General features: G+C 40.5%; 8 protein-coding genes across 8 annotated transcripts; 5 read left to right on the plus strand and 3 right to left on the minus strand.

Moving 5' to 3' along the window:
* Positions 1 to 509: 509 nt before the first annotated feature.
* CABS01_10253 (uncharacterized protein) lies at positions 510 to 2,286 on the plus strand (the record flags this gene model as incomplete). The annotated part of the gene is made up of 5 exons (XM_060543609.1): positions 510 to 528; positions 602 to 657; positions 719 to 1,837; positions 1,903 to 2,075; positions 2,133 to 2,286. 5 exons carry the CDS (start codon positions 510 to 512, stop codon positions 2,284 to 2,286), a joined length of 1,521 nt encoding a protein of 506 aa, XP_060399291.1.
* Positions 2,287 to 3,692: 1,406 nt separating this feature from the next.
* Positions 3,693 to 5,015, plus strand: CABS01_10254 (beta-lactamase; the record flags this gene model as incomplete). The annotated part of the gene is made up of 3 exons (XM_060543610.1): positions 3,693 to 3,777; positions 3,832 to 4,814; positions 4,869 to 5,015. 3 exons carry the CDS (start codon positions 3,693 to 3,695, stop codon positions 5,013 to 5,015), a joined length of 1,215 nt encoding a protein of 404 aa, XP_060399292.1.
* A 244-nt stretch (positions 5,016 to 5,259) lies between these two features.
* Positions 5,260 to 5,663, minus strand: CABS01_10255 (uncharacterized protein; the record flags this gene model as incomplete). The annotated part of the gene is made up of 2 exons (XM_060543611.1): positions 5,260 to 5,362; positions 5,431 to 5,663. 2 exons carry the CDS (start codon positions 5,661 to 5,663, stop codon positions 5,260 to 5,262), a joined length of 336 nt encoding a protein of 111 aa, XP_060399293.1.
* A 4,166-nt stretch (positions 5,664 to 9,829) lies between these two features.
* On the plus strand, positions 9,830 to 11,302 carry CABS01_10256 (uncharacterized protein; the record flags this gene model as incomplete). Its single annotated transcript, XM_060543612.1, has 1 exon — positions 9,830 to 11,302. The coding sequence occupies one exon, from the start codon at positions 9,830 to 9,832 to the stop codon at positions 11,300 to 11,302; it is 1,473 nt and encodes a 490-aa protein (XP_060399294.1).
* A 166-nt stretch (positions 11,303 to 11,468) lies between these two features.
* Positions 11,469 to 12,022, minus strand: CABS01_10257 (uncharacterized protein; the record flags this gene model as incomplete). The annotated part of the gene is made up of 3 exons (XM_060543613.1): positions 11,469 to 11,740; positions 11,791 to 11,857; positions 11,921 to 12,022. The coding sequence occupies 3 exons, from the start codon at positions 12,020 to 12,022 to the stop codon at positions 11,469 to 11,471; spliced, it is 441 nt and encodes a 146-aa protein (XP_060399295.1).
* Positions 12,023 to 20,357: 8,335 nt separating this feature from the next.
* CABS01_10258 (uncharacterized protein) lies at positions 20,358 to 21,146 on the plus strand (the record flags this gene model as incomplete). Its single annotated transcript, XM_060543614.1, has 1 exon — positions 20,358 to 21,146. One exon carries the CDS (start codon positions 20,358 to 20,360, stop codon positions 21,144 to 21,146), a length of 789 nt encoding a protein of 262 aa, XP_060399296.1.
* Positions 21,147 to 21,934: 788 nt separating this feature from the next.
* Positions 21,935 to 23,245, plus strand: CABS01_10259 (uncharacterized protein; the record flags this gene model as incomplete). Its single annotated transcript, XM_060543615.1, has 2 exons — positions 21,935 to 22,875; positions 22,933 to 23,245. The coding sequence occupies 2 exons, from the start codon at positions 21,935 to 21,937 to the stop codon at positions 23,243 to 23,245; spliced, it is 1,254 nt and encodes a 417-aa protein (XP_060399297.1).
* Positions 23,246 to 23,899: 654 nt separating this feature from the next.
* Positions 23,900 to 25,390, minus strand: CABS01_10260 (uncharacterized protein; the record flags this gene model as incomplete). Its single annotated transcript, XM_060543616.1, has 6 exons — positions 23,900 to 24,583; positions 24,653 to 24,849; positions 24,899 to 25,016; positions 25,073 to 25,104; positions 25,164 to 25,244; positions 25,315 to 25,390. 6 exons carry the CDS (start codon positions 25,388 to 25,390, stop codon positions 23,900 to 23,902), a joined length of 1,188 nt encoding a protein of 395 aa, XP_060399298.1.
* Between the last annotated feature and the right edge of the window lie 737 nt (positions 25,391 to 26,127).

A 26,127-nucleotide genomic window follows, 5' to 3' on the forward strand; every position in this document is an offset into this window, starting at 1 on the left:
TCGAGAATCCCAGGCGAGCAACTTTGATGGGAAGCCCGACCATCTTGTGTTCCTAGCGATTAACGCTACGTTAGTACCGATATTGATACATCATTGTATTGAGATATTAAGCTTTGAAATGCTTGCTCCACGAACGAATGGTGATGGGTGTCCATTGGACAATAGAATGTTTACAATTAGCAACAAGCGAAAATCACAACTATCATTGAAGTTGTGGATAACATAGAGACCTAGAACGTTATCCCGGGCTCTGTACACTGGACGATTTTTCACATTGTGCACAGGTATCGCACACGTTACGCGACGAGTCAAGACTGAGCCTAGGTATTAGAAAGAGACTTGGCCTTCACCTGCCCCGTGGGAAGTCCAGGGGCAGGTAAAACATACATTTTTGGATGCGGCTTTGGATGTTCATACCCACTTCATACTCGGGCTCGGTTTCGGGCTCATTGCCGTTAACTTTGCCGTGCCGTTTCGCCAGTACTTAACAACAACTTTTACTTCAGAACATGTTCTCTACCACTCACAGTGTGTGTCGACTCTTCCAACAACTCATTAGCCATGCAATTTCCTTCCACCAACATGGGTTTGTTACCCTTAGATATGTTCCATTCACATTTTACAGTCGCACAAGCCACGCTTGCTGTAGCCATCTTAGTACGTCAGTCACAACGACCCCGGCCGTGGCCGTCACAGCAGTTTTAACCCCAACTCTTAGTTCTCTATCCATCGCTTTGCAGTCATCATCTATCGCATCTATTTTCATCCCCTTCGCCGTTATCCCGGACCGAAACTCGCAGCAGTCACAAAGCTTTATCGACTCTACTTCACAGTCATAGGGGATGGTGCCATCGCTCCCAAACGGCTCCATGATCAATATGGTCTTATTGTTCGGATTGGACCAGATGAGCTCAGCTACATTGATCACCGGGCATGGAAGGATATTCATGGCTTCCACAAGTCCGGGCAAGACCTCTTTGAAAAGGACTTGGTGATGTATGGACCAGATATTGCGCCTAATGTTCGGGGCCTGATCCGCGCCAACGACTCAGGGCACAGGCGCCAACGGCGGATATTCAGCCATGCATTCTCAGACAAAGCACTTCGTGGGCAGCAAGACCTGATTCGAGGCTATGTGGATATGCTGGTTGAAAAAGTCCACCAGGTGCACCGGGTGGCCACGTGTCAGGGAGACAAGTCGGTGGAAGTGACTCGTCTGTACACTTTTACAACCTTCGATATTATGGCGGACTTGACCTTTGGAAAACCCTTGGGAATGCTCAGTGGTGAGAGCTTCGTGCCCTGGGTTTCGGTTATCGAGGAATCACTTAAGTACTCGGGATACACCTTACTCCTTCGTGCATACCCAATTCTCGAGACGTTCTTCACGCGTTTGATACCCAAGAGAATAAAGGCAATGAGAGATGAGCACATCAACTTCGCCGTAAAGCGGGTTGACGAACGCCTGGAGCAAGGCTCCGACAGGAGCGATATCTGGAGCTTAGTTGAGCGTAACGAGGAGCAGAACAACATAACTCGAGAAGAGATGTACTCTAGTTCGTACGAGTTCCTCATCGCAGGATCTGAGACAACGGCAAGTCTTCTCAGTGGGTTGACTTACTTCCTCTGCAAAAACGAAAGCAAGATGAAGATTCTGCTCAAGGAGATTCGCAGCCTGAAAAGAGACGAGCTTACGATTTCCAAGCTCCAAGGTTTGAAGTACCTCCAAGCCTGCATCGACGAGGCTATTAGGCTCTATCCTCCTGTTGCTGGAGCACTGGGGCGCGTGAAGCGAGTCTGCGGGGCGAATATCTGCGGTCAATGGGTTCCAGAGGGGGTGAGTCATCGATGCCGCGTGTATCCGTACCGCGTATGGAGACGCGACTGCTGACCGAGTGGCAGACCACGGTAGGAATACCTCATATGGCAGCATATCATTCTGCAAAACACTTTAGTTTTCCAATGGAGTTTATGCCAGAGCGTTGGCTTACGAACGCTTCATCTAAATTTTCAGACGACAACAAGGAGGTTTTCCAGCCTTTTCTCTACGGGCCGAGGAATTGTCTCGGAAAGAGGTATTTGACCTAGTTCATATCTCTAGTCTCTTCGACTTGAAATGCTGACTGAAATAGTCTAGCTTATCACGAAGTTCGATTGATCATCGCTTCAATTTTGTGGAACTTTGATGTCGAGCTGGAAAACAAGGAGGTGGATTGGCTGAAACAAAAATGGTATGGATTCTTTGAAAAGAATCAGCTGCGTGTGAAGATGACACCAGCTGTATGATCAGATATGCATCAAGTTTACCCATTATACTTCATCATACTAGTTGATCCATGTGGAGGGTTATTGAGCAGTTTGACGTTACGCACGGGAATCCACCATATGGCTCTCTGACCGAAACAATGTTTTGACCAGAACGCGACAGCTCTAGGTTGTTTCATATGCACTTGTTTTCACTCACACAATCGCACCTCCCCTAATCTAATGCTCGAAAGTTTGCCTCCTCCAGTCTCTTGCCGATCACCTTTCCGTGGCGCAGCATCAGAAGAAGTAATAGAACCAACAGAAATGACGGGTTGGTGTAGCCGGGGGACGTAGCAGCAGGAGGAGTTATCTCAAATTATATAACAGTTTTTATATTAAAATTACTACGTTGAATTAAAAACGTATTCAGAGTACAGTGTATATACTGCATATGGTAGTTACCTAAGACAATATGCTCTATCACATAATTCTTCTGAAAGGACCTAATCCATCAAGGTCAACTTTCAATATTTATAAGACCGAAAAAAATGAAACCACTATATTTGCATCTATAAACATTTATTTATTTTAAGAAGCCTTTAATTATCTCGGTCTCGATAGCAGTGGCCTCGTTACCGTAACCTCAGTCTTTATACGCTCGTTTATCTAGCTTACCCCCGCTCACCCTAGCTTACTACATGGGAAGCGGCGGGGGATCTAAGGGGCGATTGGGCGACATATTGGCATAATGTTCGAGAAAGCTGTTTGATTGTGGATGCATCAAGGATTTGACTTCTGTAATAATACCACCACAAGTCTGCAGTTGGTGAAAAGCCACTCAACAGAGCGTCCGTTGTGATCTTGTTTTGTACGATTGAAAGAGAACAATCCAAAATGAGATCAGACGGAACCGACCATACTGCGATGCTGTTAATCCTCTCGCCTTCAAGATGAGATACTCGTTCGCGTCATCGCCATTGACAACCCAATGATATTAACCAACCCGATAGAATGACCCCCACCCATGCGAGACCGAACTATAAAGTCCCGAGTCCACGGACATTACCCACACAGCATAGCCATGCTAATATTGCAATTTGACTTTCTCGTTCTCAGATATCATATTCGAGAATTCGCAATGCGGATAGCCCGGACAAACCACTTGCCCCCCACTTATGTGATCAGTTAGGTATAGATATGTGATAGGGAATAGCGGGCTCCATAGTAGTACGTGATGAAATCTGCTCAATGAGGTAGTCCCGATGAAACTAGAGCTACTTGCTTGCGAAGTTTTTCAGCCCAGGTGTTGCCTCTTACGGGCCCCTTCGGAGCCTTCTGCCGAGGTTCTCACGTTCTCTCGTTCTCTGACATAAGACTTTAATCTCAATGATCACCTGTCGCTTCTGCAATAACTCTTCTAAATCTAGCATGACGTCTTGCCTACTATGACCCCTTTCAAGAGACTACTTCAGGATTCTTTGCAGGACGACGTGTTCTCTTCGCTGATACTCTTCGCCAAACGTCTTGATGGTTAGATAATCAAACTCGGACCCTGACCCTCCTTCGCAGCTAACACAATGATAGGATCCGATATCGTATCCGAATGCCTAGGCGGGCCATCGTCATCATGGCCCAATCAAGCCCCCATCGACAAAGAAACTGTCTTTACGCTAGCTTCCTGCTCGAAGCTCCCACTCACAGTAGCCGTATTACAGCTTGTAGAGAAACGGCTCCTCGCACTAGACACAGATGTGAGCTCCATACTCCCAGCCCTGGGACGTCAAAAAGTCTTAGCTGGCTGGCGGCCAGACGGCTCACCCATCCTCAACGAGCGTCGCAACCCAATAACCCTTCGCCACTTATTGACACACTCCGCCGGCACGAGCTACTACTTCCAAAACAAAGACCTAAAACGGCTTCGAAGTCTCAGAGGAAGCCTCCCAGCTACCTTGGAGCCCACTATTGAAGAGCGTTACGATGACCCGCTCCTCTTCGAACCGGGCGAGGGTTGGGACTATGGTTGTGGGCCAGATTGGGCAGGCAAACTGATAGAGCAGCTTACCGGCATGTCTCTGGAAAAATATCTAAGACTACACGTGTGGGCACCCCTGGGAGCATCTAGCTTCACTTTCTGGCCAAACGCAGAGGGGAAAGATCACAAGGTCGCCACCCTCACGGAAAGAAACGTAACTACCGGGAGACTCGAGGTGCATCCTGATGTCCTGACCTTGAATCAAGGAGTCGACACGGAGTGCTTCGGAGGCCATGGGGCTTACTGCAGCGCAGGAGACTACATGGAGCTCATCTTTTCCATCTTCAGCAACGACAGGCGTGTGCTCCAGCCCGATTCTGTGGAGATGATGTTTCAGGCCAACTTGTCGGACCAAAGCAGAGCAGCTCTGCAAGCAGATTTCGACAGGCGAAAACTTACCATTGGCGACTTCTACCGCGGCGAGGTCTACAATTGGGGATTGGGAGGAATGTTGATCGACGGCCGTCGTTCCGAGGCGGAGTGCCCCCGGGGACCAAATACTTTGGCATGGGGCGGTGGAACGAACCAATTTTGGGTCCGCTTTTTGCCCTCTCCCCTTTCAACTTTGTCTGCTAAACATAAGTTACAGTTTATTGATCGAACCAACGGCTTCTGTGGTCTCATCATGTCTCACGTCCTCCCACCTCAAGACCCTCAGATCGAGGAAATCATTGGCGCATTTCAACGACATGTGTACAAGTCAAACCATGATTACGGTTTCCGAAGCTTTTTGTGATATGGCTATGGAATCGCAATACTCAACCCCGGTCCATGTTTCTAGCAGGGAGCTATGAGACGAGAACCGGTCCCCGACATGTAGAGTTTTTCATGAGCGTGATACGAGGATAGACAAAGGCCACTAAACAGCGAATTTGAATAGTTCATGGAGTTCCCAAAATGACTGTAAGGTCTAAGCTTATAATACATTCTCTCAAAACAATTTTGCAAACGCCTCTGTCTAAATAGCTCCATGCCTTGATTCAGGCCCTCTCCGTACCTCGGAATTGGTCTCTCTTACGCCCGTAGCAGTATTTTCCAACATTCGGGTTGGTGTTGCTGCAAACACAAGTACCGGCGGGAGCGCTGTTAAATTGATTAGTCACTGGTCTAAGTATGTGAAAAGACAGACACCAGTCTAATGAGGAACTCACTTGTGCTTCTGGAACTTGTAGATGAAGCCATCCGGGGTCTTTACGGAGGCAGTAGGGCACTTCTCGTTGCAAGTCTCGTCAATAGGGACAGAGTTTTTGGGGTTGTTGACGCAAATGGCTGCGTTGGTCCAGATGCAGGCATCGGCACCCTGTTCGTGGCAGGCTTTGAGCTGAGCTGTGCAGCATGAGCCAGTGCCCACCTCATAGGCGAATGCGGGTACAACCGCGGCCATGAGAGCAGCCAAGAAGAAAGAAGACTGCATCTAGATAAATGAATGATATTTTACGAGTCGCATACGCTTGAATTAGCACTCATTGTTGTTTCAAGTTCTCCATTCGCCGAGGGCATTCCTGAGTATCCCGTCGGTTGCCTCGAAGTCTAGGCACCTGACCATCAAAGAACTTCAGGTAGGGGTTCTCTATGATTCCTTCTACACGCTGTCGGCTATACGATGTCTTACAGTATGAACATCTTCCGACGCAAAACGGAAACAGACCTTATTCGCCTTCAAAGTACTACTTCAGCACAGTCGCGCTCATTGGTTGCAGTTAGGTCCTGTTAGTAAATAATCGCTCAGCATATCCTGTGCTCGCTTTCACGAATCTCCCGAACGTCTTTATTAACCTAGTCTTCCCCACGCTATGAGTTCCGAGCAAGCTTTGTACCACTTTTAGTTGCCGGTAGATCAGGTCCGTTGCGTAGAGAGAGTTCTATATACCTAGTACGCGGAGCGGTTTGAACATTAAGTTACGTGATACCTCACTTTGTTGGCTGTGAATTTGGACTGAAAGTCCAAATCCATGTCCGTCGTCGGCAGTAGAATAACTTTAGTTACGTTTGCAGCGCCTCATGTGGGTTTGCGGGGGGAGATGTTACGGCCATCCAACTCCAGGTTTTGTGACATGCAAGCTCGGCTGCAAGAATCTTAACGTCATTTTTCAGATGAGTCAACGACACATTACGAAAGTGCCATTTGCTCTGACTTCCGGCTCAATTCGGGACTCAGTAATAGAGATCGACGTATGTTCAATCTTAAAGTAATGCAATTATAGCGGGCTGAGTATGCTGGCAAAGTCTCCCGCCGGCTTCTGGGGTTAATCGGGTCGCCATGACTCTCAACGCAAGATGCCTTTGCACTTGACCCCCCCACCCCCCGAGAGCATATATATGAAGACATCCGGACGGCATTACCTACATGGTCTCTCTGCATATCAACTGAAGCTGGCCATGGTTGAAATGGATATACGTTCCGCAAATGGAGGTTACAAACGTATCTGTCAGGCGGAATTGAATTAAGCGGGATGAACGCTACGTGACGAAATCGTCAAAGAGCTTGTCAACGCGATGAGAATGGGAGGTTACCAACCGCTGAGAGCTACTTACGTTTGATCTTCGATCTTTCAGCTCTCAGAATACTAACATCTAGCGATGAAATAGCCGGTTGATTCCTGGACTGGATTTTAGACTGACCGAGATGATGTCATAGGCTTTGCAGCCTTGCACTAGCTGTTTACTGAAGAAATACGGATAGTTGAAGCCATTATTGACTGAGTGACCATGCGTTGAGAACTGACCAGAATGAACCAGAAGCATGATGTTGGTACCTAATGGCCCTTATATTACATAGCGGCATAGCCGAAGGCATCCCGCCGGCTGGCTTGGGTCCCGCCCCCACAGCATGTTGAAATTGCCAATAGGGCGTGAAGTAGAATGCCGATTTTGCCTTGCGGTGAATCGTCGCCCGAATCATGCGTGGTAAACTTTCACACGTCTCACCTGACATATTCATGGCAAAGAATAGACTTCTAGCTAGTCCAACGCCAACGGTAGCCTCTAAGCGTGATGTTGGCTACCGCAATGGATAGAGGTCACTTGAGTCTCACGTGAAATCGACCGATAACCACCTTACTTCCGTGCATATCTCAGAAAGCGGTATTATCTCGCTCCTATGAGCCCGGAGACAAATGTCAAGTTTGATCCTCACTAGAATCGCTCAAGTGGTTCTGCTATTATTCTCTCTAATATGTTGACTGACTCATTATGGGAAAAACGTATAAGCACGAGTAGACGGACTGCACATTTGGGCTGTTTCTTTTTCTAGCGGACCCAGCCTGCGAGTCTGTGTTCCTCGAGAGCGTGTATCTTTGAAATCAGGGTCCTAATAGCAAGGGTGGCCTCAAGACATCAAGATTTGAAAGAGACCTTAGAAACAATATCCTTTAACGCATTCCTGTAAAGGTATCAGCTTTGCAGTGGTAGAGTGACTTGATTCCCGCATAGTACGAACCGCAACAGTGTACGCCACGCAAGTCTACAAAGACGATCTATTAGCGATTGAGACACAGTAGCATGGGTGTAGAATGGCGTACACATCCTGACGAACTCATCGAGCAACACTCTTGGGGGGCATCGCGGACTGGATGGGGGTGCCCCCGGACAACCTTTGAGCCTGAGGGGTCTTTTGCGACCAGAGCCGCAGTAGCCAGTGATATGAACACGAAGAAAATGCCTCCCTTCATTGTGGATAGTAGGATAGCGTAAGCAATTGAGATAAGTAGGTAATCAGTACTTAATAAGAAGGCCGTGAAGTTCGAGCAAAAGCCTTACCACGGTTCATTGTACACCACTCAACTTATAGCTTTGGCCAGAAGGTCTGTCGAAGACGTACTAAACGGCGGCTATAATTCCGTACTTTGCCTTCAATCAATTTGAGTTTGGTTCCTGGAATAACAATGACTCGTCTGCTTTGATAAAGAATCGTGGTAGAACAACAGGTTTGTTTCGTTACAGTAGGACGGGAAATCGGGCGAAATGCGATTTCGCCTTACAGATCAATTACTTTGCGGACAGCCGATGTTCCGGATGTTCCATTCCATAGTGGCCCGATCTTCGCTGATCTCTCACTAGAAACATGCTCTGAGAAGCTTCAATGGTTGCGAAATGATCAGCGAGAACTGAAGGCTGTGTGAATTGTATGGGCGGGCCACTTCCGTCTACATTCATGACTGCCACGGGTCCCAATCTCACCCACATCACGATAATATCGAGTCATAGCAAAATCCACCTACAACCTCAGCAAATGGCATGGGCCGCGCAAGCCCTTTCGAAACTCATCACAGTAGAACCAAACAGAGACGTTGATTACAGGTGAAGTATCAAGACACTCTGAACAGTTCTTTGACGGCGCAAATTCTGATTTTGCCTGGCTAATCCCCTGAGCCGCTGCCAGCCTAAGACTTTCTCACAAGTACCACCATAGTTACGACTGAGCCCAAGATACCTAGATTCCTAGATACATATCTCCATCGAAAATCATCGCATACGAACAAATCAGCAAAGTCTTTGTACATTGCATACGGTCTACTCGGTTCCCCCTTGTGGGATCAAGTTTTGCGAGGCACTAAAAAGACTTCGAGAGCATGCCGGTGATGATAGCACAATGTGCAGTTGATTTAAAGTGTCGGACATTAATTTCAATGTCGAAGGTTCTCAAAGTTTCTCCACGATGTCTGACAGGCTTGGCGCTTTGGTAAGGTGAGACTATGATAATACACCACCGAAGGCGCATTAAACACAACCGGAGACCTCGATGGTGTTGTTTGACAACATTTTCGATAAGTTTGTTCCCTCCGAAGGAAATTCTGTTATGGGCATATCCAGTAGGACCTTGGACAGGCAAGGGAATCATAAACCTTGTGCAAAAAGCTGGAGAAAAAGCCGGGGAAAGCCGGGAAACGTGGATTAACATGTGAACCAAAAAGAGACGATCACCGCGTTTTTATTTTCTACTTGACCTTTGCGTTTTCGAAGAACACTACGGAGACGCGGGCTGACTCTGGCTCTACAACATTACATCAGCAGGGCTTGGGAGCAATCTGCGGAGCTATTCCGAGAGATGGCCCGGCTTCAGAGGCGAGGAAGAGACCTACCTTAGTGTCGGATTGGAAGTCCAATTCGACCGCGGCGTACGACCGACTGCGCAGGGGCCAATTAGGGGCCCTATTTACGATTATCGCAGCCTGCCCAACCTACGGTTGGAACCTCCTTTTTACACCTACGCAGCAGTATAGATTTATAGTCAATTGACCTACTTCGTCAAAACCACGGTTCGAACCAATCGACCAATATCCCTGTGATAGGGATACCAATACTTAGCTCAAAAACCCTCGTTCCATCATCCCCTAGACTTCAAGAACTATTACGAGTACCCTTCAAAGGACGCCCTTCTCCGCAGGTTTCTCCGCTAGAACGTATGATCTTCAAGCGATTGAAGTTCCCTGAGTGCAATAAAACAGACTTTACTTACTCTTTCTGCCCAAGTCAATAGACTCACGCTGTTTCATTGGCACCTCTCCTCACTATCCACGAATACCCACGGTGCGCTCTGTGTTTGACAAGATGGCATCAAATACTATCGAAGTTTACCAAGCTCCTTCCGGTTTACCAATCAACCAAGACTTCATCGTTGAAGCCCGGCCTTCAAAAGCATATGCATCGGGTGATGCTCCTCAACAATGGCGCCAGATACCGGCGTACGCAGTGGAAGTTGCAAACGCCAACATGACAAGACATACATTCAACAAACACACGGTAGCCCTAGCTTCCTTTGATTTAAATACACCGACAACAATCAGTATTAAATATACCGCGAGTGTCATTGAAACGGCAGTCATTCGGCCTCTCTCTCTGGGCATCACGGCGCAAGTCGAAAACGACAAGATTGTCTTCAATCTCGATCAACCACGAGATTTGATGATAGAGATCAACGGAGACAAGTGGAAAGCGCTTCATCTCTTGACGAACCAGATTGACAAAGATGCGCCAACGGCTGACTCCGAGGACATCTGGTACTTTGGTCCGGGCATCAATCAGGGCTCGGCATATTCCAAAGTCGCTGATGGTATTAACTTGATGGTGCCTTCAGGCAAGATAGTGTATCTCGCCGGTGGCGCTTTCATCACCTGTCGGCTGAATTTCATTGACGTATCCAATTCTTCTGTGCAAGGTCATGGCTTTATCCTTCGACCAGAGGGTGGGTACGTCTATCGAGAGCTTGGCGGCGCCATCACAATGAGCAGAGCCAGCAACATCAAGGTTGAAGGGGTCACTTCTCTTGGCGCAGAGGGCTTCAGTCTTTCCGCCGGAGAATGTCATAACATTCTTATCAACAGATACCGATCCTTTTCATTTTCGGGGAATGGCGACGGAGTCGACTTCTTCTGCTCTTCGGACATCACTATTGAAAATTGTTTCTTGCGAAACTCGGATGATAACATCGCGCTATACTCCCATCGCTGGAACTGGTATGGTGACTCACACAACATCACGATCCGCAATTGTGTGTTGCTGCCGGACATTGCTCATGCCATCAACATGGGTACACATGGCAACCCTGCCAAACCAGAAACCACCAGCAACATTCGTATCAGCAACATCGATATCTTAGACCACGAAGAGAATCAGGTATGGTACCAGGGATGTATTGCCATCAACGCTGCTGACGAGAATCTTTTCCATGATATCCATATCGAGGATGTCAGAGTTGAGAGAATCACGAAAGGGCAGCTTATCAACATTCGTACCATGCAAAACGCGACGTGGACTACTGCTCCGGGTCGCGGTATTCGGAACGTTCACATTAAGAACATGTCGGCAAACCTAAGAGACTCAAAGGTTTTCAATCCATCAATGATAATGGGGTATGATCGAGATCGGATGGTGAAGAATATCACATTCGAGAATTTGAGGATTGGCGAGGAGATCATGCATGAAGAAATGCCGAAGCCTAGGTGGTACATGGTGGACGATCTCGTGCCCATCTTTGCCAATGAACACGTCGAAGGGTTGAAATTCAGAAAATCAGCAGAGTAGAGGGAGAATTCTCAATTGATTTTGGAGACCATCGGCATCTGGCAAATTCTCACAATATTGAGCGCGTTTAGTGATAAACTTGGAGTGATGATTTTCAGCATCTTTGAACTGAGTCTGCCGACATTCTCCAGAAAACGTCAACCTCACATGCATCCCGGAAATGCTCCTACATGATCAGAGCCAAGGCAGCCAACATTCCAGACAGCCAGGAAACAGGCATGAACTTCTCAGAGCCAGATGCAGGAACCTGTACGATTGTAGTTCCGGAAGGCAAGGTTTTGGTGGTTGATGAGGAGCGGGCAGTCTGAGTAGCTTCTGAAGCAGGACCTTGGCTTGACGATTGAATGACTAAACCTAAAGTTGGCACCCAGGTCAACTCCGATGCTATTACAATGGTTTCGGAAGCTAAGATTGTGCCTCCAATAGTGTTTGATTGCCCTGCTAGATAATTAGAACGCGAATAATGAGGTATATGTCAAGCAGCCCACAGTTGACAGAAGAGGTTCCAACCTGGCCTGTTGGTAACGTTGCAAGCTTGTCGTAAGAGGACGTGAACTAGGAATATTGTCTATCAGATTCATGAGGACGGTTGAAGTATCAGGAGTATTCAAGGCTTACAGAGCAGTCAGCCGTTTTGGTCGACAAGGTCCTGACCTTCGTACCCAAGGCTACAGCCGTTACTATAAAAGCTGCAAAGCCGCACGTAAGCTCTCTTCTCATCGTGGCTATAGGAAATTGTTGTTCTTCAAACTGGCAGGAAGTGCACAGAATAAAGTTGATGGCAAACGAAGGATGTCGAAGAGGCGAAAGCTACTTTTGAGATCTGTGAGAGGACGAGGCAAGCTTGATCTTGAGCTTATGTACCTGGCTATCAATCGATCTTCCATCCCAGACAGCTTCACTTACATCAGCCCAGTAGCTGAGAAAATTTCCGGTTTGTAATTCATTAGCTTACTCTTCAAGCAGAATCCGGAACCATCATACAATGAAGGTGCACTCGGTGGGTTCACTTAGTGATAAGCAAAACTTGACTCGTTTTCTGCATCCGTCGTAAGCAGTCGGATCACGAGGTGATGTGAAATGCTTTCGCCTAGACTTGCGACTCGCCAGAAATAACATGTTATCGGCATTCTCCGGGCTCAGCGTGCCAAGCTAGGGCACATGCAGGGAATCTGTCTTGACTCAAGAGGAAAGTGACGATTCGGAAGTCATGTTTGGCAAGACGCATAGCCATAAAGCGATTAGTAGAGAGGTTATTAGAAGTTCAAGGATGCCCGACCACAAAGCATGGGACCCTAAGAGGCAGCTGACATGTGTCTTCACTGACTTTCTTGGCCCTAGCAGCTCGTATTAGCCTCTTATCGTAGAGTTACTATAGGGGTATTGACGTATATAAAGAGAACGGTTATTTATTAAAAATAGGAAATAAGTATAAAGCTCGTTTTAATATAAAGAGTATAAATAAAGTAGGCCTTAGTAATTATATAACTAAGGTTACGTAATATATAATAAGGTTATAAATAGTTAAAACTATTATAATATACCCTTTTAAATAAATATATATTTAGAAAAAGCGCGCTTAATTACTTATATTATTATAAAAAGGTTTATTAAAAATAGAAAACTAAATATTAATATATATAAAAATCTATTTATAAAAGGAATTATAAAGTAAATCGGTTTATATATAGAGTTATAAATAAGGAGTAAATTAGCTATAAATTAACCTCTATATTCGTTATTATAAATAATCTTAAAGTTATATTATTAATAAAAAGTATAACTAAAGGACGGCCTCTTATTAACTAAATAATTAACTTACGGGTTAAGGGTAATGAATATATAAATCTTTTATTATTATTTATAATACCGACTTTTCTTCTCTTTTTAACTTATATTTATATTATTATTATATATATATACCCTTATTTTTTATTTTTATACCCGCGTTTATATATATATATATTATTAAAAAAAGATCTTTATTAACGGCTTCGTTTTTATTTAAATATTATTAAAATAATTAGCTAAAAACTACGCTTATATTATTATAATATAAGAAGTTAAGAAGTATAAGTATAAAGTTATAGCCTTAGGAGAGAGTAGTAGCTCCTCTAGCCCCCTTATAAGCTTAAAATAAGTAAGTAGTATTCCCTTATTTTATACTTCGGTTATAATATAGCCTTATTTATTTAATATTAATTTAATTATTTTATTAAACAAGTAATAGCTTTATAACTAAACGAGTTACTTAAGAGGGTAATAAAAATAAAAAAGATTTATAACCCCCTCTTTTATTCCTTTTTAAAAGTTAAAAAAACGTCCTCGTTTTTTAAAAGGATAGTATAAATAAAGAGGGTTTATAGCCCCCTTTTTTACCTCTTCTTAAATAAAAAAAAAAAAAAAAGACTTTTTTAAAAAAGATTAGAGAGGTAAAGTAAGTTTATAACCCCCTCTCTCGCCTCTTTTTAAAGGGCGTAAAGTAGTTAACCGTATATATAATACCTTTTTAACTATACTACTTTTATAAATTAACTTTTTAAAAGTTCTAATATTTTCAAAATATCCTTTTACTTCCTTAGAGGGGTAATTAATTAATTTATATAAATTTAGTTAAATTAGATTACGGTCAGTAGAACGTGCTTCGTTTTATTAATTATAGTATAAACGTAATAATATAGCGTCCGATATTCCTAAGTTACCTTATTAATTACTTTCTATTAATTAAATATATACGTATTAAAAAAAGAATCCTAGTCTTTTTTTACTTAAATATAAAAAGAGTACTACCTAAGTTATTCTTATTAACTTAGGTTTTAAATAAATATTTTTAATAGTTAGTTTTTTAACCTCTAGCTTTATTTAGTATACTTATTCTCTTTTTAATTATATATATTAGCTATATTAAAATTATTAACTAAGTTATTTATTACTCTTACTTCTTAACGTAAGCTCGTTTATTAAAGAGGTTCTTTAAGGTCTAATTAAATAAAAAAATCTTTTTTATAAAAGCTTTAAAAAGTCTTTATTTCTATTTATATATATATTATATTTTTAATTTTTTTAATAAGAAGATCGACTTTTTTATAGCTTTATTTATAACCTTAGTTAGCTAAGTAAAGTTTATATCTAATTTTAAATTTTTAAAGTCTAGGGTTAGTTTAGAAATAAGTAGTTACTCGTTTTATTTATTTAAAAACGAACTAGGCTTTTTTATAGCCTTATTTACTTTTTATAGAGCGAGTATAAGTAATAATAACTATTTTTTATTATTAATTAATACGGCCTCTTTTTTATTTATAATTCTAAATAATTAGAGCTTAGGTTCGATTATTATAAATAACTATTAAATTTTATTTATTATAATCCTTAATTTAAATAAATAAATTACGGTTTTAATATTATTATTTAAATAAAAAGCTATTTTATTAAATATTATATTTTAGGTAATAATAATTTTTAAAAGCGAGGGGATTTAGATTTTATATAAGTTATAAGCGTTTAATATATAATTTATAAAGTACTTAATATATCCCCTTTATTTTATTTTAAAACATCTTTTATTAATTCTTTTTTTATAGTTCTTTTTAAAAAGGTACGCTTTATAATTATATATATACGTCTATTCTTAATAAAAACGTAGATTATAAATAAGCTTTAGTATATTTATTAGTTATTATTATTTAAAGTAATAAGCGAACTAGACTTTTTTAATTTAAATTAGTAATAACTAATTAGTACGTTACCTAGGGCTAATATTATATAAATAGATTATAACTAATATAGTTTTTATTTAGAGTTCGTTTAGTAAGCTAGTTATTAATATTATATTAATCGCTTTATTAATAATTTCTTAATTAGCTCGTTCCCCTTTTTTATTTAGTTTTTTTATATATAGAGGAGTAGTTTTTAGGTCTATTCTTAGTTCCCGTACTTATATTTGGAAACGAGTTTTATTATTAATTATAATTATTATATATTTTACGTTTTATTAGATTTTATAAACGGTTATATATTTTTATATATATACTTATTATTTAAAAAAATATAAAACCTTAAATACTATATCGTAAGTCTTTATAACTTATAAAAAAATAAAGATCCTACCTAAATATTCGTTTATAATTAATATTAGCTACTTATTTCGTTTATAAACTAGTAAATAGTTAAATAGGTCTTATAAGATTTTATAATAAAGTTAGGTTATTTTTTATTTTAAAGTACGTCGTAAAATAACTTATTCTATATAAGTAGTTATATAATATTAGTATTTTAAATAGCTTAGTTTTTTAATTCTTATTCCCTAAGTAATTAGGACGAGCTTTTTAAATATTATTAGCGCGAGATATTTAGATTTAAAGTACTAAAGCTAGGCTATATCTAATCGGTCGTTTTTTAATTAGTATAAGGAACGTAGGTACTAAGCGTTACGTATTAAAATTATATTAATAAGTAAAAACTAATTTCTAAGTAAAAAATAAAATAAATAGGGCTTATATTTTAAAAAAACTAAATTAATTTTCTTTTTAAGCTATTTAATAATAACGTTTTTAAATTCGTTATTAAACTAAAGGGTATAGTTAAAACCTAAGTACTAAATATTAGTTTTTTAAAAGAGAGCTTTTAATACGACGTTTATATAAAAGTTTTTAATAAAACCGATATTATAAAAAATAAAGTACTCTATCTTAAGCCCTTTTAGTTTTATAAAAATATTATATATAATCCTCGTTTTTTTAATAATAATAGAATAAGAGGCCGTTTTAAAATTTATATTTTTTAAGCTATTATTTTATTAAATATAATCCGGTTTTAAAAATAATTAGTTATTAATAAGGTAAATAGTATTATAATTATTTATAATTATATTTTTAAAAAAGAGATATAGGTTAGTAAAAGAGATAAAGAAAATAATAAGATTATTATTTCTATTCCCCTCTATACTTAGCTTAAGGAGTAGATTAACGTTAATAATTATAATTACGATATTTAAAGAGTAGGTTTTTTTAAAAGAAAATTTATTACTTAGCTTATTAATTTTAGTTATTTTTTTAAAGCGACCTTAGTTATTATTATTTTATTTAAAAGGGGGTTTTATATAACTTTAGCTTTTTTAAACAAAGTTAATATAAAAGTTAGTATACTTTTCTTAATTTAAGTAGGAAATTATTTTTTAGGTATTATCAGTACTTAGTTAAATATATTTTAATTTCGTTTTATTTATTAAAATAAGCTTTATTTTTATATAGTGGTTTTTTTTTTAGCTTTATAAGCGCAAAAGATTAACCTTAATAGGATTACGCTTTTAAAAGAAATTATATAATATAGTATACTTTTTAATTATATAATATATATAATATGCCCTAAGTACGCGCTTAACGTAATATAATAATTTTAATATAAAAACCGCTATATAATTTAAAATAAGTAAGCTACCCTTTTTATTATATAGCGGCGCTAGTTAAAAAGGTCGACGGTAAAAGTCGGCCGTAATAATTAGTTATAATAGTTAGCTATAATAGTTAAAGGCGGCCCTTAACTATAGAGGTTCTAAACTTTAATAATAATATAGAGGTTTTTAAAAAAAGGGCTAAATAAGCTAATATTTACTACTTATACTAAAGCTTATAAAGATTTTTTTTATCCTCGCTTCTAATATTACTTAAAACTACTTTTTATTTAAACTAAATAAATCTATTAAATAAATTTACTAAATAAACTTATTAATATATAAACTACTACTTCCCCCCGATAGAGCAATTTACTAGGGCCGTACTATATATTACGTATTAGGGAAAACTAGGTATATTGCGCTCTATACCTAACTACTAATTAAAATATTAATTAACTAACTCGACCGTTATTTTTTTTTTATTAATTCCTAACCTTCCCCTACGTAACTATTTAAAAAGCGAGCTATACTTACTCTAACGTATATAAAACCTCTTAGTACTAGCCCGCATAAGTAGCTAGATCCTATATTATATACTCTTTTTTATTAAGGGTTAGAGGGCCCCTTATATATTCTTTTATATCTATAATATAGCCTATATTAAAAAAATTTCTAGCTTTATAAAATATAATTTTTAAATTAATATTAATATACTAAATCTTAATATTTATATTAGCCTGGCTATTTATAGCGTTTATACTATTACTTAGTTAAATTCTATATTATTAAAAAGTATTATACTATTTTTTAAGCGTATTTATATTAGTTACGATAGCTAGGGCGTCGAGGGGGCCTAATCTATCGAGCCCTAGAGGGGGGGACCTATTAAAGGGCATTTTTAGAGAGTCCTAGCCCGCTAGTTACTAACTATATATTAAAAAAGTAGTAGTTTATATATTAATAAGTTCGTTTAATAAGTTCGTTTAATAAGTTATTTAGTAAATTTATTTAGTTTAAATAGAGAGTAGCTTTAAGTAATATTAAAAATAATAAAGATAAAAAAAATCTTTACGAGCTTTAGTATAAAGAATAGCTAGATATTAGCCCTTTTAGCCCTTTTTTTAAAAACTTCTACGTTATTATTAAAGTTTAGAACCTCTATAGTTAAGGGCCGCTTTTAACTTTTATAGCCGACTTTTATTATCGACTTTTTTAGTTAGCGCTACTATAAAATAGCTTACTTATCCTAAATTATATAATAGTTTTCGTATTAAAATTACTATATTATATTAAGCACATACTTAGGGTATATTATATATATTATATAGTTAAAAAGTATACTGTATTATATAATTTCCTTTAAAAGCGTGATCCTATTAAGGTCGATTTTTTATATTTATAAAGCCGGAAAAAAACCACTATATAAACTACTACTTAGATAGCTAGTTAAATAACTAGTTAAGAGGTTAGCTAGTTAAAATACTACCTCGATAAGAACCTACTTTCTTAGTATATAGTTAGTAATTAGTAAGCTTATTTAAAGATACTTATTAATAAGTTTACCCCTCTTAGGCTAGGCGCCCTTAGTTAGCTTAACGCTATAGTTATTATAGCTAATATAAGTATACTTAAGGATTAATAAAGTACTTTTTAATAATATAAAATTTAGCTAAGTAATAATACGAACGCTATAAATAGTTAAGCTAATATAAATATTAAAATTTAGTATATTAATACTAGTTTAAAAATTATATTTTATAAAACTAAAAATCCCTCTAATATAGGCTATATTATAAATATAAAAAAATATATAAAGGGCTCCTTAATTTTTAATAAAAAGGAGTATATAATATAAGATCTAATTACTTATATAAGCTAGTATTAAGAGGTCTTATATACGTTAGAGTAAGTATAGCTCGCTCTTTAGACGGGCGGTAAAAGGTCGGGAGTTTTAATTAGTAATTAAGTATAGAGCGTAATATACTTAGTTTTCCCTAATACGTAATATATAGTATAGCCCCGGTAGACTACTCCGTCGGAGGGAAGCTCTATTTTTATATAATTTATTAGTTTTTAATAGTAGGTCCTTTTATAGGGGTAATTAATAAATAAGTTAAGAGTTACTTTATTCTATTTAAGGGAATTTAAATAACTTATTAATATTATAAATATTATAGAGGTTTATTTACGACTTTTATTATATACTATCTTTTTATATAAAAGGTTATTAAAAATCTTAGTATAATATCTTATATTAAAGATTATTTCTCTTTTTTATTCTAATTTAATAATTTTAATAAGCTCTTAGTTAAATTAATTTAGGGCAAAGCGACGTATAGTTATATAAAAAAGGTTTTTAAAGCGAGGGTCCCTTAGACTTTAAATAGCTTAAGCTATATTATTTAATAATAAACTAAAAAAAAAGTTTTTAATTTAAATTAATAAGCTAACGCTAGAGTTCGCCCTATTTATAACTATATTAAATTTCTTTTTTATAATTATAAGCGAATTAGAATCGCTTAGTACGTACTTTTACTTAAGAACCTAAATTATAGTATAAGAAGAGTAATTTAAAAAATTAATAAGCTCCTCTTTTATATTTTCTAAGATTTTTTAAATAATTATAAAAGAGATTTAGTAATTTATTAATTTATATAATCTCTTTTTTTATAAATAAGAGATCGTTTTAAATACGGTTTACTAAATAAAAGAGGCGTATTCTTTAATAAAACGTACCTAATTTATTATTATAATCTTTAGTTTTATTAAAATAACTAGTTATTTAATTTAAGTATTTTTAATCGAGGGTTTAATTATAGTCTTATTTTTTAACTATTTAGTTTACTATTAAATAAACTCCTTAAGTTTTTATTAATATTTAATTGAGGCTATTTTATATATTTAATTTTAAGTAATATTTCGTATTTTAATATACTTTTTAATTAAAAAAATAGACTTAATAAAGAGTAATAGATTTGATAAAAAAATAAGGTTATTGAAGTTTAATAAGTCCTAGACGTTTTTTAACTAGGCCTTAATTCGTAAAGCAAAGTACTATTTAAACTAATTTTATTAATAATTAAGCTTTTACTTAGGAATATTAATAGTTTTTTTTAAAAAAATATTAGTTTATTTAAGAATAAAGTTAATAAACGTAATAAAAGTTAAATAGTATTATAAAAGAAATATAATAAACTATAGTCCTTAAGAAATAAGTTTTTAATAAAAATATAGGGGTCTAAATTAGAGCTAGGTTTATAATTATTATAAAGTTATTATAGGGGTATTAACGTATATAAAAAGAATAGTTATTTATTAAAAATAAGAAATAGGTATAAAGCTCGTTTTAATATAAAAAGTATAAGTAAAGTAGGCCTTAGTAATTATATAACCGAGGTTACGTAACGTGTGGTAAGGCTATGGATGGTTAAAGCCATTACGACACCTCTCTTGGATAGATAATACCCATCTTAAAAGCAAATCTCACGTGTAGTGAACGCCGCTTCCAGACATAACATGAGAGGAAATATGTAATTGAGACACGATGGGTCTGTTCGTCTCATCTCTCGCAAGTCTTACGCTCTTATCTAGACTCGTACTAGCTCGTCTATCACTATAGGTTCCTCGTTAACTTCGGCTCCTATTACTGGCTTCATGACCACCATGACATCGACCGGTACGCAGACGGGACTGACAATAATAATTCCTACCAACCCGGCTGGCACAACTAGCGTGATCACTTTTGTGACACCATCATCCTCTTCCACCTCTACTTCAACTTCGTCTTCGTCCTCCACTAGTCCGACCGCAAGCTGTACCCCTGGGCTACTCTGGGCCTACTATGGTCTTGCGCAAGCTCCAACAGAGACTGCTAGTAGCTCCGGAAATATCCCTTTTCACGGTAACGGCGCTGATGGTCAAGCAAACTGGAAAATGACTTATTTCAACATCAACACCGTGCTCTCTGGACAGAATCCTGATAACACGGGTCGGACAACGACCATTGGTCTTGCGCAGCTCTGCGCCACCACGACTCGGACCGTCTACGGAACCACAACGAGCGGGCAGTCCCAGTTCATGATTGTTCAACACATCGGATACTTCCATCCGGCAACTTCTGGCACGTATACTTTCAGCTTCAGTAATGTCGATGATGGTGTCTATCTTTGGCTAGGCTATAACGCCAAGACTGGTTTCGCCAATGCCAATGCCAACAAAAATGTCGACTACTACGTTACCAATAGCGCCGGCACCTACACGTTCACTACGACGGCCGGCCAATACTATCCAATTCGGCTATTATTTGTCAATGCACAGCAGTGCGGCAGCTTCACTTTCTCACTCACTGACCCGGCCGGAGGTGTGGTTGTCTCGAACTCTCAAGCCGTAGTTGGCGATCAACTCGTAGCTAGTTGCCCCAACGACTCGAACGCAGCGCCTTTTGGTTTCTAGATTGTCTTTGTTATTCTCCATTGTAGTCTTTAAACTTGATTCGATTGAAAGCCGTTGCTGCAAGTAGATTGCTGATTGAACCTCTCAAGGAAACGTGCCTCTTCGGTCTGCAGTTCGTGGATACTACCAAAGCTCCCTGGGTGATACCGAGAATGTAACATCGGGCGACGAGACCCTAATACAGAATACAACTGCTCATTGACTTCGCTCTTTATGCTAATTTTCCCGTCAAAGTGGAAGTGTAAAGCTGTAGTGTACACGACAAGAACATATTGATCACGGAGTATGATGTGAGGAATCAAAGGCTGAAATTTTTAACCTGTTCGCTAATTTGTTTCGGCATCGGGGAATGAGCCATTCGAATTGAGGTACCGATTTTGTCGAAAATGAGTCTCTGCCAAGGCTTCCTCGGCTTCGTTTGCGAGGCGCACTTCGACCAGGTCTCACGCCCCCGGAAATCCGGGAGAGATCTCGGTGTCGCCCGTGCCGATCATGGAGGATGGCCACGCAACGCAGCGCGCCGCGTCTTATCACCCCGCGTTTGTGGGGTTAAGCATGGATCGGGCGTCAGCCGGGGAAGATTGCGCCGGTGCTGTGTATGCACACTCTTTTGGGGTGGTATTGACGATGTACCATCAGATTCCTAATGTTGCCCAAAGGTTGGGTGGGAGACCCTCATATCATCAGATTGATATCTATAAGACTCTTCGTTATGTTCATATTTCAACTTTTGAGGCAATTCTTGGCATCGCACCTCTATCAAAGTTCTTCGGTCTCAAACAGTCATCATGCATCTTGAGGCCGCTTTCCTCTTGCCTTTATTGTCATGGAGCGTGACAGCTTCACCTTTTGAGAAGCTGCATGGCCTGAATGATACGTCGTTCGCTCATCCAGGCTCTCTTCACTCCGCGAAAGATTTCGCAAGAATCAAAAACCATGTTCAAGCCCAGGATCAACCCTGGTACCGAGCCTGGCAGCATCTAGAAGCCGGAAAATTGGCTCAGACCTCGTGGAAGCCAACGCCGCAGTCGGTTCTTGTCCGTGGCACAAACGCCACCTTTGCGCCCACCAACAACTACGGCTATGCCTATCGCGATGCTCACTCAGCGTACCAGTTGACCATTCGATGGCTGGTTGGAGGTAACACTTCCTACGCAGACCACGCAGCCAAGATCCTCGACGGCTGGAGCTCTACCCTTGTCGATATCAACGGCACTGAAGACAAATATCTCGCGGCAGGGCTCTACGGATACCAGTTTGCCAACGCCGCCGAGCTCCTTCGTGGATACTCCGGCTGGCCCAAGCAGAACCAGACGGCCTTTGGCAAAATGTTGAACGGCGTCTTTGCGGTGTACAACCACGACTTCCTCGAGCACCACTACAACAAACCGGATTTCTACTACGCCAACTGGGACTTGTGCAACATTGCCTCGTTGATGGCGATTGGTATTTTCAACGACAACAGAACCATGTACAATTACGCGGTCAACTACTTCAAGAACGGGATTCCGGGCCAGCCCGAGGTTGTGGCTAATGGTGCCCTGCCCTATTTCTCAATCGCCAACTTCACGGAGCAGGGTAGCGGAAAGACTCTGATGCAGATCCAGGAGTCTGGCCGTGACCAGGGGCATGCTTTACTCTGCATCGCTCTCATCGGAGTTATCGGGCAACAAGGTTGGAACCAGGGAATTGATCTCTTCGGCACCTTTGGCCGCCAGATCCTGAACGCGTGAGTTCTCTTTCTGTCCCACTCCAGATTTTCTGGCAGGTCGCTAATTGAAGCTAGCGCCGAGTATGTTGCCAAGTACAATACCAACCACACTGTTCCTTACACGCCTTATCGTAGCTGGGAAGGTGTGCTGGAGGTCGTGGCCCCAAAAGCTAGATTTGATGTACGACCTGGTTATGAAGCTCTCTACTCCCACTACGCGGAAGTCAAGGGTCTCAATGCCTCATGGTCAATGGAGTTCCGTGACTTTGTCAATGGCAACCTGACCGCCAACATTGAAGGCGGCGGTGGTGACTACAGTCCGAACTCGGGTGGGTATGATTCGTTCGGACATGGAACTTTGCTGTATCGCATCGATAGAGATAGTTAAGCTCCAGCCGAAAAGGGTGTGTTGCTAAGGTATTTGAGTCAACACCAAGTTGAAAGTCGATACAGGGTAAGTATGAGGCGAAGCAATATCTAAGAGGCATTCCTGTCGTACGTTCGTCTGCTCAGCTGCTGCAATCATGATTTCCCATTGCGTGCACCAAGTTGAGACAACTGGCTCGCGACTTCTCAATCCCAAATTTATACAATAACTATGTTTTCCCATACGTAACACTCATCCCATTTCCATTTTATTTGGCATCAACAACATCCATCGATAAGTCTTGCGTCCGCCTTAATCACGAAGCCTCATATAGTTCAAGCTTAAGGCTGTTTCATTTCGGAGGTCGAGCTTTCATTACACTAGAAGATGCTCTCCAAAGACTGCCTGTAAGGGAGTCGCAATATGGAGTTCTGGCGCATCAAGAGCTCACCCTGCCCCTCACCTCACCAAGGTGATTGCCGAACCAAGCCTCGGGGACTTCACCCCTTTACGAGCTAACAAGTATGGTGCAAACTTTTTGAATTACTAGTTTCAAGATGTTAAATTCAATATGGAAGCGTGCAGCATCTAATTTACAGTCGTTACTTCAAAGCTACTTTAGGCCTTTCCTCTTTGAAACTATGATTGATCAACAACGCCGACATATCCATCCTTTTATTGGAGAATCGTGGCCGTTCCATTTCCCAAACCCTCAATATCAGATTTGACTGGCAAGGACCTAGGGAGTGAAGGCAGACCAGACTGTTCAGCAGAGAGCTGACCCTCAAGGTCCAAAGGGGCACGTCTTGGTATCTCAGTCTCATTGACTGACGATCGAGAGAGGCCATCCGATCCTGTGCTTGTGACATATCCGGAGAGCGGCTGACGAGTTCTCTCATCAAACGCCCGGCTGTTGTTGGTCGCCGATGAGCCGGTGGCGTTGTGCTTGACGTCTCCCAAGGTCGATGTAATAGATCCAGAAGCATTGTTGAGTGCATTTTTGCCTGCTTGCGGCAAGTCTCTCGCCTTACCAGCAGTTGTGTTGGTCGCGTTGTAGACCGTCTGTTGCCCGCTCCGAGCAGCGTTGCCGAGGGTCGTGCTCGCATCGGAAGCAGCTTGTTGTGCCTTAGAGGACAGCTCCGCCGTCTTTGCTTGTCCATCACGAGCGAGCTCTGCGCCTCTCTGAGCGGTCACGTTTGCCGCATTTTGAGCCTGCACAGTGGCGTCGTGGGCGATCTGCCGTCCCTGAGGCGAGGCTGCGAGAGGAGCAACGAAGATGGCGGTCACTCCGACTACAGCTAACCAAAACGGAGAAAGGACTTTAATGAGTGCATACACAGATGCAAGTCCGACGAATGCCTGGAAATAGGTTAGTCACTGAATTCTATATCACATGGCGAATTAAGTTTGTATCTAGTGTTCACTTACGCCAAACGTTCTTCCCAGGTCTTCGCCATATATGATTCGTTGAGCTTCTACGACTGCGTATTGAATAAAGTCGTGAACATCTCTCAGAGTGTTGTTGAGTGTAGACTCCGGCACTCTTCTATACTGTCTCGGTCGAAGGCGTGTGGATAAGGAGTCGGAACTGAAGGACCGGCTGGCATACTCAGCAGCAGAGACGGCTAGAAAACTTAAGCATTGGCTCACATGAGTAAGTGTGTCCAGTCTTACCTCCAAGAGTAGTGACCGCCGCCTTCAATGCCAATTGAGTGAGGGGCAAGTAGTGTGCCCCAAACAAGATGCTCAAGGTACCGATGTATACACCAAGGGTGCGTAGAGGATCTTCCCACTAATGTTACAAGTTAGCAAAGCTCCAGTGCGGGCGTTACATGAGCAAGTACGTACGTTGATATACTTGTAGAAGCTGTCTTGCTGGGCTGGGTGAAGGGCTTTGTTAGCATCTTGTTTTAGTTGACGAACGAAGTTCACCCATTACCTAAAACCTGTCGCAATGGGCCTTCCTGCGTCGATCTTGGCGATTGTTCTTCGTTCAAGGCATTCTGAATTTTTGCTGCAACTAAGAAGTTGAGAGAACAATTGTTAGTCTTCTAATCCACATATATTGCTGCCGTGCCTACAAAACTTACTTTGCGATCTTCCTTGGTCAGTACGATGAGAGCTATCAGCCGTTCCGGGCAAGACAATAACAGTTGGGTCAGCCATGATTATGACGTCGACGCGTGGATGATGAGGAGTTGGCGAGTAAATGTGGATAAGATCACGAACTCCACTGAAACGGGGGATTTGGAGCCTTCACACTGATTTGATGAGAGAACAAGAACGACAAATATCCTATCAGACAGCGGGAGCAGACTTTATGACCAAAGCCAAACATCCAAAATCTCCTAGACCACCTGTGACACGAAGGCGCAATCCTGGTGTATTGCACCACCGGTATGCGGTTACACGATGTGAGGGGAAGGGATTACGAAACCCAACGTTCGTGACGTACATAGCTGGTCATGGCGTATCCGCTAAACTATGGTAGGATTCCTCAATGTCAAGAAACGGCTCGCATATCCGCTGGAATCGAGATGCAGGACGCCGCGCTGTCATTGCCTTGACCGAGGTGAGGGGGAAACCCTTTGATATTCAAAGACCAATTGACGTCGTTCGACAGTCATTTGGGGTCCGTTCCACTCGCAGCCCTGACGCGCTTTGATGACGAGGAGGCGGGGTGTCTCACCAAGACATCACGGCACTGGCATGCCGCTAGGCTGGCTAGAGCCAAGATGACATTCGAGGGACTACTTGCTTATTTGCTCACATACTTATACCAGACCATGTGCGTCGACTATCTACCTCAAGTCATTTCAGGGGCTGAAGCAGGTTTTAATAGGTCTATCCTTCTAGCTAGAATCAATAGAGCCACAGAGGTACTTTCACTTACACGAAAGGTT

Source organism: Colletotrichum abscissum (assembly GCF_030869225.1).
Source record: "Colletotrichum abscissum strain IMI 504890 chromosome Unknown Scaffold_26.1, whole genome shotgun sequence".
Classification (NCBI taxonomy): domain Eukaryota; kingdom Fungi; phylum Ascomycota; class Sordariomycetes; order Glomerellales; family Glomerellaceae; genus Colletotrichum; species Colletotrichum abscissum.